General features: G+C 41.2%; 1 protein-coding gene across 4 annotated transcripts in view; it reads left to right on the top strand.

Moving 5' to 3' along the window:
- The window catches only part of slc49a3 (solute carrier family 49 member 3), a 98,159-nt gene that overhangs the window by 11,942 nt on the left and 71,522 nt on the right, over positions 1–14,695 (top strand). Inside the window, exon 1 of one of the 4 annotated variants that reach the window (XM_043674548.2) lies at positions 14,433–14,617. The exons of the other annotated variants lie outside the window; for them this stretch is intronic. Within the exon in view, the coding sequence (XP_043530483.2) occupies positions 14,600–14,617 (18 nt within the window). The 5' untranslated portion in view covers positions 14,433–14,599. Of the gene's footprint in view, positions 1–14,432; positions 14,618–14,695 lie in introns of those variants that run through there. 4 annotated transcript variants of the gene reach the window in all.

The raw sequence follows: 14,695 nt of genomic DNA, 5'->3' as shown, positions 1-14,695 counted from the left end.
ATCTCTTTATCACAATTTCAACTCTTTATCACAATTTCTTTCATTTGGAAAGGGTCAGGAATCTAACTTCAGATAAGGAAGCACCTAAGAAAACAGGGACAGTCAATGCAAGACTTGAGGGGGTTATATTTAAATGCATGCGGTATATGAAACACTACCACCTAATGAAGGAGCGTCGCTCCGAAAGCTAGTGTGTTTCCAATTAAACCTGTTGGACTATAACCTGGTGTTGTGATTTTTAACTGGATTGAAATTGGCAACATCCTGTTGTGGGTATCATCAACCTGCCTACAAAGGGATCAGAGCTGGGAACTAAATATCTAAGGATGCATGTCTTATTGAAAGGACTGGCTGATGGGCAGGGGGCTGAGGTTCCCTCATTAATAAATTGTGATAAAGAGTTGAAAGGTGTAGAATCTGTGTGGGTTGAGTTGAGGAACAACAAAGGAGTAAAGAACATGATGGGATTTGTGTATGACCTCCGAGCAGTAGTCAGGATGTGGGACAGAGAATAAATCAAGAGATAGAGCAAGCATGTCAGAAAGGCAGTATTTCAATAATCATGGAAAACTACTTCAATATGCAGGTGGATTGGGACAATCAGGTTGGTAGTGGATCTCAAAAAGAACTCATGGAATCCCGTGAGATGGTGTTTTTGGACGAGCTTGTGGTACAACCCACAAGGCAATAGACAATTCTGGATTTAGTGATGTGTAATGAGGCAGATTTAATTAGAGAGCTGAAGGTGAAGAAACCCCTAGGGACTAGTGACCATAACGTGACAATCCACTCTGCATTTTGAGAGGGAGAAACTGGAATCAGATGTGATGGCATTATGGTCGAGTAAAACTAACTACCAAGACATGAGGGAGGAGCTGGCCAGAGTTGATTGGAAGGGGAGAATCGCAGGGCAGACAGTGGAGCAGTGATGGAAGAAGACTCTGGTGATAATTTGTGAGGCATAGTTGAACTTCATCCCAAGGAGGAAAAAAACATCGTAAGAGGAGGATGAGGCAACCCTGGCTAACAAGGGATGTTAGGAACCATATAAAAGCAAAGAAAATAGTGTGGTGAAGATTAATGGGAAGCCAAGAAAATTGGGTATCCAGCAAAGAATAACTTTTTAAAAGTTGAAGTAAGTGAGCTATCTAATAATATGAAAGGTTATAGGAATTTTTTTTATCTAAAAGGTGAAAGAGAGTTAAGAGTGGATACTGGAGCACTGGAAAATGAGGCTGGAGAAGTAGTAATGGTGAAACAAGCAATAGCAGAGGAACTCAATAGGTACTTAGCATCAGTGTTCACATTGGAAGACACCAGCAACGGACAAGAAGTGAGATGAAGAGGAATTTCTTCAGCCAGAATATGGTGAATCCTCAGAGCTGCAGCGGGCTTGGATGCCATGTCATTGAGTGTATTGAAGACAGAAATAGGTCCTTGATTAATAAGGGGATCGAAGGTTACAGAGAGAAGGCGGGAGAATTGGGTTCAAAAAGGTATCATAATATAGAACAGTGTAGCACAGTACACGCTTTTCGGCTCTTGATGTTGTACCGGCCTTTTATCCTATTTTTAAGATCTTGTGGCCTAATTCTGGTACTCCATCTTTTAGTCTTGTGGTCCACGAACACATTATCACTGTGATCCTTAATGGGGCAGGAGAGGGATACCTCTTTTCCTAGTTATCATTTTACCTTTAATGGACTTGTAAAATAACTGAGGGCTATCCTTCGTTTTACTTGCTATTATCCTTTCAGGCTCCCTTTTTGCTCTCATGATTTCCTTTTGAAGTTGCTCTTGCACATTTGGTACACCTCTTGGATTACTACTGTTTTGAGCCCTAAAATCTCCCTTTTTCTTTGGTCCAATTGATTATGGTGTGCAATTAATTTGATTGGAAATCCGGAGTAGTCAGGAAAATGAGTCATGAGTAGGAGGAGTCTCTTGGTCCCCGAGGAGTTGTCTCATTGTAGTCTAACTACAAACGGGGGAAACAATGGAGACATTTAAGAAGGTCACAACAGTAGTCAGGGATGACTTTGTTCTTCTTATTGAGTGGACAAATCAGGTTGGCAAGTGTAAAAGGGAAGACAAATTTGTAGAGTACATTTCAAAGTGACCTTATGACATTGCTAGATTTGCAAAGAGATCTTGTAGTTAAGCTTCCAGGGTATAGTGACCATTAACACAACATTGGCTTGCTCTCCATCAAATTTAATTTGCAATGTCCTGAATTTAAAGAAGGTCATGTACAGAGATATGAAGGAAGAGTTGCCGACCACGGGGGTAGGTGAGACGAGCAGAGACAGACATTGAAGCAGATATTTCATAATGCTCAGCAAAATTCCTTCTAGTCAAAAGGAAGGACTCAGTAAGAAGAATGACAATGGTGGTTAACAGCTGTAAAGAAGAGAATCCATTCAAAACTAAGACATACAAATCAGTAAGAGCTGGTAGGATTGGTCGTGTTTTCAGAACCAGCACTAAAAACTAATGGGAGTGCGGGGTGGAGATTTTGAATAAGGAAGTAAACTGGCATGCAATCGACAAACAACAAGAGTTTCTGTGGGTGTATCAAAAGAAAAGAGCTAAGAGTAATGAGGGACCCTTGGAACTGCAACTAGGAAATAATGGGAAACATGAAAATAGGTTTTAATTTAAACTAATATTTTTTATTGGTCTTCACAGTGGACAACACTATAAACTTTCAAAGATAACAAATAGAGTTAATGGTTTCTAGCTGAGACACAGATTACTTCACAAACTGAAGGGGCGAAAGACAAGTCCGTTCATCTCTCATCTGTCATTGAGAAAATGCTAGAATCCATTTGAAAGAGGACAGTTGGAATGGCGGCATTGTTTTATGAAAGGGAAATCTTGTTTGACAAAATTGCTAGACTTCTTTCAGGATAGAACAAGCAAAGTTAATAAAAGTGAACTGGTAATTAAAATGTATTTGGATTTCCAGAAGATGTTCAATAAGGTACCACCTTAAAGTTGGTTGCACAAAATAACAGTTCACAATATTGGGATAATGACCTAACATAGACTGTGGATTGGTAACACACAGAAGGCAGTGATAGAGTCAGAGTCATATAGCATAGAAACAGACTCTTTGTCCCACTTGTCTATGCCGACCAAGTTTTCCAAACTAAACTAGTCTCACTTGCCTGCGTTTGGCCCGTATCCTTGTAAACATTTTCTATTCGTGTACCTGTCCAAATATCTTTTAAATGTTGTAACTGTGCCTGCATCTACCACTACCTCTGGCAGTTCATTTCACATGCAAACCACCCTTTGAAAAAGTTGCCCCTTAGGTCCCTTTTAAATCTTTCTCCTGTCTCCTTAATTTTATGTTTGAACTCTCCTATTCTAAAGAAAAATCTTAGCTATTCATCTTATCTATTCCCCTCGTGATTTTGCAAACTCTTTATAAGGTAACCTTCAACCTCCTACGCTTCAAATGATCGCAGCCTATCTAGCCTCTCCTTATAACTCAAACCATCCAGTCCTGGTAAATCTTATCTGCATCCTCTCCAATTTAATAATATCCTTTCTGTGGCAGGGCAACCTGAACTGTACACAGTACGCAAGAAGAGGCCAGACCAACCTTAACATAACTTTCCAATTCCAAAACTGTGGTTTGTGCAATGAGAATAGTGGAGTCTACATTACTGCAAGTATTTGAAGAGGAGATAGATTGATTCATGGAATTATTCCTTACTTCACATTATGTGCAGGTGAAGAAAATTATTTGATCTGCTGCCATAAACCCAATGCTATCAGCACAATTACTAGAAAATGTTCAGGATTAAGTTTAAACTTTGCAAGTCTAGAAAGACTTTCAAATTAAATGAAATTAATAGGGTATGGCCTTGATATAGTTTTGCTGTTAACAGCTTGTATACCTAATACACAGCAAAACTTCAGCGCTGTAGCCAAAAAAAATGCAGATGCTGAAATCTGAAACAAGAGCATTGTGGTGCAAAGTTTAATCGTTTGGGCAGTATCAGTGGGTAGAAGAACAAGATAATGGTTCAGGTGAAACCCTTAACCTAGCAGGCTTCATTTTCCTTTCTCCATAGGTTTTCAGTCTTTTCCATCTTTTCAATCCTCAGCATCTGTTCTGATGCTCGTTTGCATTTGGGCAAGGAGATAATTAGATCTTGATTATCTTTCTAAATACTGTTCATAATCCTTAAATAATATCACAGACCTGATCAAATATCGCATGAATTTATATGTGAACCTTTGTTTCCCAGAGCACTGACAACTGAAAGTTAGGATTGTTTTGTTCATGTTGAAGTCTTTGCTGCTTTGACCCAGGATCTGTTAAACAGTCATCCATGTTAATTGTAGTGATCTATCAGCCTTGCTCTAGACATTGTCTTTCTGTATAGAAGTTTAACAAGATATTCAACTGTGATTTCAGTCATTTTGCAAGGCTTCAAATTGCTTGAGTTTGAAGGTTTGCGATGATCTGTAACTATTGCAACCCTTCTTGTCTGGATGGCTGGTTTGTGATGCAGAATTGTGCCTACAATGTTGGTTCAGACTCTGCACTGGTTGAAGTTACCATGAAGCATTTTAATTCTCAACCTATGGCATGGTGACCCTTTGGTTAAACCATAGCAGGTCATCTCTCTCATGACGAAACTGCTCCTTTAACAAGGTTATGCAATCTTTTTTTTCAGAGGTTGTAAATGACGGACTCTGAACAATCTAGAGGTTGAAGGGTTTCAGCGCCAATTTGATAATAGCTGACAGATACTCCCTCAAGCAGAAGGCTTTCAAGTTCCAAAAAAAACACTTGTCCAATGAAAGGGGTGTGGCCAGTTCTCCCAGCTCAGCTTTTCTCTGGTTTGTTTTTAGCAGTAGTGCAAAAATTGGTGGACCCAGAAGCAGGTCCTAGCTGGTACTCTCTCTCTGACTTTTATCGTGTAAGAACTTGTTTGATTTTATCTTTTGTGGTAGGGGTGTTTCGGGGGATTATTGCAAGTATTTCGAACAGCATCATTAAGTTGGGATGATCTGTTGGGTTTTCAGATAGGATAAGTTATTCTGTATTCCGTTCTCTGTTCATGTTTCATTCAGTAATCTTCTAAATTAATTCTGTTTTGTTTAAAACTAAGTGGTTTGACCAGCTGATTCTCTCCTGGAATATCCACTTTACACCTGCTTAAATAGCAAAGTTAGGGTCTGGGCTACCTTCTTGACATGTTTTGAGAGATCTGGCCTGGTCCATAACACTCAAGAGAGCAGCACTATAGTCCAGAAGGAGTTGGTGACCTAATTCATAATTGCAGTACGTGATGTAATGTCTGTATGTTGTCTGTTGTATATGGGCAATTTCTCATCTGACTTTAGTGTAATGTAAGGTATGATTTTTATATACAGCAAACGTTTTATTAACTGGTACTCATGGGAACAGGTGTGCTGGTTGAACAATTATTCCAGTTTGTCATCCTGTTCCCCCTTCAGTCAAAGCAAAACATAGGTGACACTGTAGTTTTACCTTTCTTTATTCCGAGAGAGAGAGAGAGAGAGATATCGACATCGCCCATGTGCGCAGGGACATGGGTTTCCGATCTTCTCTTGAACAAGAGTTTCTTCATGAACTATATAGTCATTTTACAGGGAGGAGCATCCGGATAAGGCAACCTACTTATTAATTGGGTGACCATTATAATCATTGAGTGTCAATAATAGAGATGAAGCCGTCTGCTGTTAGACAATGAATGTTCTTAACCTTGTTAACTGGATTCATATAATGGATACTTTCCCCTTGTTATCTGACCTTACATACTGAATGCTTCCAATATTGTTAAATGGCTCTACACAATGACTACTTTTCCACCTTGTTAACTCATTACCCTTGTTTCCAGCACCCCATTGTTAACTGCATGTTCTTATCTGATCTGAGTCATGCTCAGCTGAACGCCTTTCACAAAACTCAGAAGTTAACTCTTTCCATGCCTGCTTATACCCGATACACGTTCGCAAGTTGCTCAAGAGGTCCATGTAATCTATATAAAAACAAATACTCATAAAAAGAGATGTCCATAAGGACCCTCACCAACTTTTACAGATGCTCCATAGAAAGCATACTATCCAGTTGCATATCCTGGTACTGCAACTGCTCTGTCCAGGACCAAAAGAAACTATTGAAAGGTGTGCACAGTCCAGACAATCATGGAAGCCAACCTCCCATCAATGGACTCCGTTTACACTACTTGTTGCCATGAAACGGCTGCCAACATCATCAAATAACCCTCCTACCCCGGTAATGCTCTCCTACAATCTCTTCCATTAGGTAGAAGATCTAGAAGCTTGAACACACACCAACACGTTCAAGAATAGCTTCTACCCTGCCGCTATTAGACTGAATGGACTCTAACTTCAAATCATGTTCTTGCTTATTGCACCCCCTGTACCGCCATAACCTTGTATGCCTTGCTTTATCTAAGCATCCGATGATCTGTATGTCCTTGCTTACTATGGCTGCCTGTACTTGCAAACAAAGCTCTTCACTGAACATAGGTACACGTAACTACATAAATCAGATAATGCAGGAGGTATACACATCACTGTTATACTTTATTCACAGCATAACTCACTTAAATAATAAAGCAACTTGGGCTTAATTAAAATTTACCAGTGGAGTGCCTTTCCCCTTCCACCCTCAACTGTCTACTTGGACATTGCAAAGATGATAGAGTAAACTTCCAATGTTTGTATGTGATTTGTCATTTATAGAGCGCCAGTTCATAAGGTGTCACTAAAACAAAGTTTGCTGTATATAATATATATGCTTCTGCAAGCAGGGGCAAAGTGTAACATAGTTGAAACTTTATTGCTGGAACAGCACAGCAGGTCAGGCAGCATCCAGGGAACAGGAGATTCGACGTTTCGGGCACAGGCCCTTCTTCAGGAACCTGTGTAACATAGCTGCAAAGTGTAACATAGCAGAATTCTCAGTAGATATTAAAGTAGGCAGGAAAGCAGGCTGTGACAAGGAGAAAAAGTCTATAGATGAATGTTGATAGGCAAGGAGAATGGGCCAGAATCTGGCAGATGGGGTTTAATGTGGATAAGTGTGAGGTTGTCCATTTCAGCTGGTAAAAAGGGACAAATTGTTAATTAAGTTGAATGCAGATTCAAAGTGTGTCAATGTAGAGGCCATATGGATGGCCATGTGTATGAATTGCAGGAAGTGGGTACGCAGTCACAGCATATAATATGAAAGGTAAATGGAATCCTGGCATTTATTGTAAAAGGACTGAATTATGAAAGTAAAGAAGTGTGGTTACAATTATATAAGGCTTTGGTGAGACCACAGCTGGAGTAGTATGTCCAGGTTTGGTTTCTTTACTTAATGAAGGATGTGATGGCACTCGAAGCAGTTCAGAGGAGATTCACCATGTTGATTCCAGGGATGAAAGGGCTGTCTCATGAGGAGCTGTTGATTAACTTGGGCTTCTACTTGCTGGAGTTCAGAAGAGTGAGGGAGGATCTGATATGTATTGAGTGCTAAAGAAGATTGATAAAGTTGACATTGAACAGGTGTTTTCCTCCCTATGGGACAATCTAGAACAAGAGGTCATAGATACAGAGAGAGAGGAGGTAGGTTCAAAACTGAGGTGAGGAGAAACTGCTTCTCAGAGGGCTGTGAATCTGTGGAACTCATTGCCCCAGAAATACGGAAGTTTCTGATAAGAGCTATGATGAGCAGGCAGGAAAATGGATTTAAACCAAATTGGAGGAAGGCTAATTTTGACAGTATTAAGCAAGAACTTTCAAAAGCTGATTGGGGGTAGGTGAAGGGACAGCTGGAAAGTGGGAAGCTTTCAGAAATGAGTTAATGAGAGTCCAGAGACAGTATATTCCTGTTAGGGTGAAAGGAGAGGCTGGTAGGTGTAGGGAATGTTGGATGACTAGAGAAATTGAGGTTTTGATTAAGAAAAGGTAACACATCAGGTATAGACGGGAGAGGTTGAGAACCATTCGAGTATAAAGGCAGTAGGACTAATGAGGGAAATCAGGGCAGAAAAGAGGTGTGAGCGCTTTGGCAAATGGGGTCAGGGAGAATCCAAAGGGTTTGTATAAATACATTAAGGACAAAAGGGTAACTAGGGAGGAAGTAGGGCTCTCAAAGATCAGCAAGGCAGCTTACGTGTGGAGCCACAGGAAATGGGGGAGATAATAAACAAGTATTTTGTATCTGTATTTACTATGGAGAAGAACATGGAAGGCAGAATGTGGGGAGATAGATGGTGATTTCTTGAAAAATGTCGATATTACAAAGAGAGAGGTGCTGGATGTCTTGAATTGCATAAAGGTGGATAAATCCCCAGGACCTGATCAAGTGTACTCTAGAACTCTGGGAAGCTAGGGAAGTGATTGCTGAGCCCCTTGCTGAGATATTTGTATCATCGATAGTCACAGGTGAGGTGCCGGAAGACTGGAGGTTGGCAAACGTGGTGCCACTGTTTTTAAAAAAAGATGGTAGGGAAAAGCCAGGGATCTATAGGCTGGTGAGCCTGACATCTGAGTTGGGCAAGTTGTTGGAGAGAATCCTGAGGGACAGAATTTACATGTGTTTAGAAAGGCAAGGATTGTTTGGGGACAGTCAACATGGCTTTGTGCATGGGAAGTCATCTCATGAACTTGAGTCTTTTGAGGAAGTAACAGGATTGAGGGCAGAGTGGTGGGCGTGATCTGTATGGACTCCAGTAAGGCATTTGACAAGGTTCCCCATGGAACACTGGGAGAACGAGCCATTTGAATACAGAACTGGCTCGAAGATAGTTCAAGAAGATAGGGTGTTGGTGGTGGAGGTGAGAGATTTTCAAACTGGAGGCCTATGACTAGCAGAGTGCTACAAGAATCTGTGCTGTGTCCACTACATTTTGTCATTTATGTAAATGATTTGGATGTGAATGTAGGAAATGTATAGTTAGTAAGTTTGCAGGTGACACCAAAATTGGAGGTGGAGTGAACAGCAAAGAAGGTTACCTCAGATTACAATGGAATCTTGATCAGATGAGCCATTGGGCTGAGGAGTGGCAGATGGAGTTTAATTTAGATAGATGTGAGGTGCTGCATTTTGGAAAAGCAAATCAAGGCAAGACTTAAACTTAATGGTCAGCTCTAAATACTACACTTACTCAAACAGCTAAGAGGGAAATATTATTTGCAAAGCAAAGGTTATATGAATATGGCGACAAATCGGGTAGATACTTAGCATTTCTTGCAAAGATAAAAAAGGCCCCTCAGACTATTATGTCTATCAAGGAAAGTACGGCTATTTTGACTCATGATCATAAAAAGATTAATGCGACCTTTAGAGAATTCTATTCTGAGTTATATAAATCACAGGATTGTGAAGATAGGACGAAGAGGATGCAGTCATTTTTTAAAAAATTGACTTTTCCAGACCTAACTCCGGAACAAGTATCGGTCCTAAATGCTCCTCTTACACCCCAAGAAATAGCTGATGCAATTAGGCACCTTCAAAATGGTAAGGCGCCGGGCCCAGATGGCTTTCAAGCTGAATTCTATAAAGAATTTACAGAAATACTGATTGGTCCACTTATGGACATGTATAACTATGCATATAGTCAGGGCTGTCTCCCGCCTTCGCTGAAAGAGGCAAATATCTCTCTTATCCTTAAAAAAGGAAAAGACCCAGAAGATTGTACATCATACAGACCAATATCCTTGCTAAATGTAGATTTTAAAATCCTCTCTAAAACGTTAGCACTGAGATTAGAAAGGATACTGCCACATATTATAAAGGAGGATCAGACGGGGTTTATTAAGGGCCGTAGATCATCCAATAATGTTAGAAGGGCTCTGAATATGATTCAAGCTTGTCATCAGGGAAAGATACCAGGAGTAGTGGTTTCATTAGACGCGGAAAAGGCATTTGATAGGGTCGAATGGTCATATTTGTTTTACACATTGGAGAGGTTTGGTGTTGGACAGGTGTTTACCAAATGGATCTCAACACTGTATAGTGATCCCAAAGCAGTTGTGGTTACCAATGGATTAGGCTCGGATAGCTTCAGTGTGGGTAGGGGCTGCCGTCAGGGATGTCCCCTCTCGCCATTGTTATTCACGCTAATAATTGAACCACTAGCAGAAGCTATACGAGCTGATCCTAATATAGTGGCCCCAAGGATTGGTACAGGTAAACATAAAATTACCCTTTATGCAGATGATGTTCTTCTATTCCTCAGTAACCCTTTGATGTCCGTACCTCGCTTAATCCAAGTTATTAATACATTTAGTGCATTCTCAGGCTATAAAATTAATTTTTCAAAATCGGAGGCTATGCCAATGGGTGGCCTTGCTGTGATACCCCGCTTAGCGGACGGTTCCCTTTTTCCCTTTCGCTGGTCCCTGGAGGGTTTCTTATATTTAGGCATTTTTATTACTCCAGTATTTGGTCAGTTGTATAAGGCTAATTTTGTGTATTTATTGGAAAGGATAAGGCAGGACCTCCAGCGATGGGGAGACCTGCCAATTTCCTGGTTGGGTAGAATAGCATTAATCAAAATGAATATCCTGCCCCGTCTCCTATATCCTATGAGAATGCTTCCGGTGATGCTGCCGAGGACGGCTTTATGTAAATTATACGGCTGGCTGAGTTCCTTTATCTGGAATCATAGGCGGCCCCTCATTAAGCTGAAGAAGCTACAGCTTCCACAGGCAAGGGGTGGATTGGACTTCCCAGATTTTAGGAAATATCAATTAAGTTCCCTATTAAGTTACATAGCTGATTGGGTCTTGTCTGATCCACAATCAATCTGGTTGGACATCGAGGCTTCTCAAGTAAAATACCCACTTATTAACCTTTTATTCTCAGACAAGAGGAAAATCATTACAGATCACTGTAAAAACCCTATAATACTGAATACAATCAAGGCTTGGAATATAATGCGGCAAAATGAGGGTAATTCACATAAAACATCCCCCTATGCACCGATAGTGGGAGCATGGGGATTCCAACCGGGGTTAACAGATGCCACTTTTAAACTCTGGAGATCCAGGGGTATCTCATGTCTCGGGGATTTATTTAAAGATGGGGTCCTGATGTCTTTCGGACAGCTGCGTCAGAAATTCGGATTACCCAATGGAGACCTCTTTCGATACTTCCAAATTCGAGATTTTATACAGAAGAAGACTACGTTATTAGATAGTCTTTATAAATCCGATAGAGAATGTAGTGTCCTACGACCAGTGGGGGTATCTTCCGTCAGTAATATTTATCATTTACTACATGATGAAGTATCGGGAGATATGGATAATCTGCTTAGAACATGGGATCAGGATCTGGGACTAGAAATCTCCACAGAAACGTGGAATGATATCTGGGAAAATGCTAGAAGAATTACTATTTGTAACAGAACCCAGGCTATCCAGCTGAAGATACTTCATAGGGCCCATATAGCACCGGTTCGATTGGCAAAATTTAAGGCAGGAACATCTCCAATGTGTCCTAAATGCAAAATAGAGGTGGGCACTCTTGTACATTGCTTATGGACCTGTCATAAGATCTGTAGATATTGGACTAAAGTAGCAAGTACCCTGACAGAAATTTTAGGAACGGAAATAAAAGTGGACCCCGTATCTCTCCTTTTGGGCTTTTCGAACTTTCCCTCCCTGGACACGTACGGGAAGAGACTATTTTCTATTCTTTCTTTCTGTGCAAGGAAAAATATTTTGATGAACTGGGTGGCGGAGGGCCCCCCTGGACTTTCAAATTGGCACAGACTAATTATGGAATGTATTCCCCTTGACTTCCTTACAAATATGGTGCACCGAAAGACCGAATTATTTTATAAAATATGGCAGCCCTTTTTGAATTACATAAATACAGATATTTCGGCTATCCTAACAAGGGCTTTTATTTAAGTGAGATTACAAACCTGGCTGGTCCGCGGCCCCTCGGGGGAGGAATCCCGCACGAATACGGGTTTTATCATATCTGATGCTAACACATCCCGAGCATGTAAGAGACTTAAATATACACCCTGGTTAGTTGTAGGTTAGATTAGTAGATAGTTGAGTTTTGTTTGTTTTTTTTTTCTTTTTGGTTTTTTTTGTTGTTTTGTTTTTTTTTTGTCAAATTTTGGCTATTGTATATTTGAGCTAATTGTATATCAATGTTTATATCTGAGAGTTTTGTTTATTTTTGTAAACTTGTAAAAATGTTAAATTTCTAATAAAAATATCTATAAAAAAAAAACTTAATGGTAAGGTTCTGGGGAGTGTTGCTGAACACAGACCTTGGAGTGCAAGTTCATAGTTCCTTGAGAGTAGAGTCACAGATAGGATAATGAAGAAGGCGTTTGGTGTGCTTTCCGTTATTGATCAGAGTATTGAGTATAGGAGTTGGGAGATTACCTTGTGGCTGTACGAGACATTGGTTCGGCCATTTTTGGAATGTTGCATGGAATTCTAGTCTCCTTCCTATCGGAAAGATGTTATGAAACTTGAAAGGAAAGATTTTCAAGGATATTGCCAGGGTTGGAGGATTTAGGGAGAGACTGAATAGGCAAGGGCTGTTTTTCCTGAAGCATCGAAGGCATAGGGGTGACCTTTATAGAGGTTTATAAAATTATGGGTAGGGTGAATAAACAAGGTCTTTTCCCTGGGATAAGGGAGTTCAGAACTAGAGGGTATAGGTTTAGGGTGAGGGGGGAAAAATATAAGACACCTAAGGGGCAATGTTTTTCACTCAGAGGGTGGTATGTGTATGGAATGAGCGGTGGAGGCTGGTATAATTACAACATTTAAAAGGCATCCAGATGGGTATATGAATAGGAAGGGTTTAGAGGGGTATGGGCCAAGGGCTGGCAAATGGGGCTAGATTAGGCAGGGTTCAGTGTTGGGGCCGCAGCTGTTCACTTTATATATTAATGATCTGAATGAAGGCACTGGAGGCATTCTGGTGAAGTTTGCTAATGATAGGAAATTAGGTGGACAGGCAGGTAGTACTGAGGAGTTGGGGAGGCTGCAAAAAGATTTGGACAGTTTAGCAGAATGGTCCAGGAAATAGGGTGTCGGTTTGCTCACTGAGATGTTTCATTACCTGGCTCGGTAACATCATCAGTGGCGACCTCCAAGTGAAGCAAAGCTGTTGTCTCCTGCTTTCTATTTATATCTTTCTCCTGGATGGGGTTCCTGGGGTTTGTGGTGATGTCATTTCCTGTTAGTTTTTTGAGGGGTTGATAGATGGCATATTTATGGCGTTGTGGTTGGAGTGCCAGACCTCCAGGAATTCTCTGGCATGTCTTTGCTTAGCCTGTCCCAGGATAGATGTGTTGTCCCAGTCGAAATGGTGGTTTTTTTCATCCGTGTGTAGGGCTGCGAGGGAGAGAGGGTCGTGTCTTTTTGTGTCTAGCTGGTGTTCGTGTAGTGGCTAACTTTCTTCCTGTTTGTCCTACGTAGTGTTTGTGGCAGTCCTTGCATGGAATTTTGTAGATGACGTTGGTTTTGTCCATGGGTTATACTCGGTCTTTTAAGTTTGTTAGTTTTTGTTTGTGTTGGTGAGTTTGTGTGCTACTAGGATTCCGAGGGGTCTTAGTCTGGCTATCATTTCTGAAACTTATTTGATGTATGGTAAGGTGGTTAGGCTTCTGGCTGTGTTTGGTCTGCTTGTCGTGGTTTGTTCTTGAGGAATCTGCACACTGTAATTTTTGAGTATCTGTTCTTCTTGAATACGTTGTGTAGGTGGTTCTCCTCTGTTTTCTGAAGTTGTGGGCGGCACGGTGGCACAGTGGTTAGCACTGCTGCCTCACAGCGCCAGAGACCCGGGTTCAATTCCCGCCTCAGGCGACTGACTCTGTGGAGTTTGCACATTCTCCCCGTGTCTGCGTGGGTTTCCTCCCGGGTGCACCGGTTTCCTCTCACAGTCCAAAGATGTGCAGGTCAGGTGAATTGGCCATGCTAAATTGCCTGCAGTGTTAGGTAAGGGGTAAATGTAGGGGTCGGGGTATGGTTGGATTGCGCTTCGGCGGGGCGGTGTGGACTTGTTGGGCCGAAGGGCCTGTTTCCACACTGTAAGTAATCTAATCTTAATCTGTGCTGCAGTGTGTGGTGGCTCTTTGGAATAGTGTTCTGATACAGCTTTGTTTGTGTGTGTTGGGATGGTTGCTGGTGTAGTTAGTATTTGGTCAGTGTTTGTCGGTTTTCTGTATATGCAGGTTTGTAGTTCTCCGTTGTTTTTTATTTTGACTGTGACATCCAGGAATGCGAGTTTGTTTTCGGCTTCTTCCTCCTTGGTGAATTTTATACCTGTGAGGGTGTTGTTGATGATGTTAAATGTCTCTTCTATCTTGTTTTGTCCATGGTTTTGACAACGCATCTATCCTGGGACAGGCTGAGCAAAGACATGCCAGAGCATTCCTAGGGGCCTGGCACTCCAACCACACCGCCATAAACAAACACATAGATCTCGATACCATCTATCAACCCCTCAGAAAACGAACAGGAAATGACATCACCACAAACCCTAGGAACCCCATCCAGGAGAAAGATATAAATAGAAAGCAGGAGACAACAGCTTCACTTCACTTGGAGGTCGCTACTGATGATGTTACCTAGCCAGGTAATGAAACGTCTGGATATCAAACCTACACCCTAAACTGCAACATGAGCTACAAACCTTCACAAACCTTGCAAAAGG

This window comes from Chiloscyllium plagiosum, unplaced genomic scaffold (genome assembly GCF_037043375.1).
Source record: "Chiloscyllium plagiosum isolate Xiang-an unplaced genomic scaffold, Cpla_swu_hap1 HiC_scaffold_36, whole genome shotgun sequence".
NCBI lineage: Eukaryota > Metazoa > Chordata > Chondrichthyes > Orectolobiformes > Hemiscylliidae > Chiloscyllium > Chiloscyllium plagiosum.
This window is presented reverse-complemented; position numbering and strand designations above follow the sequence as displayed.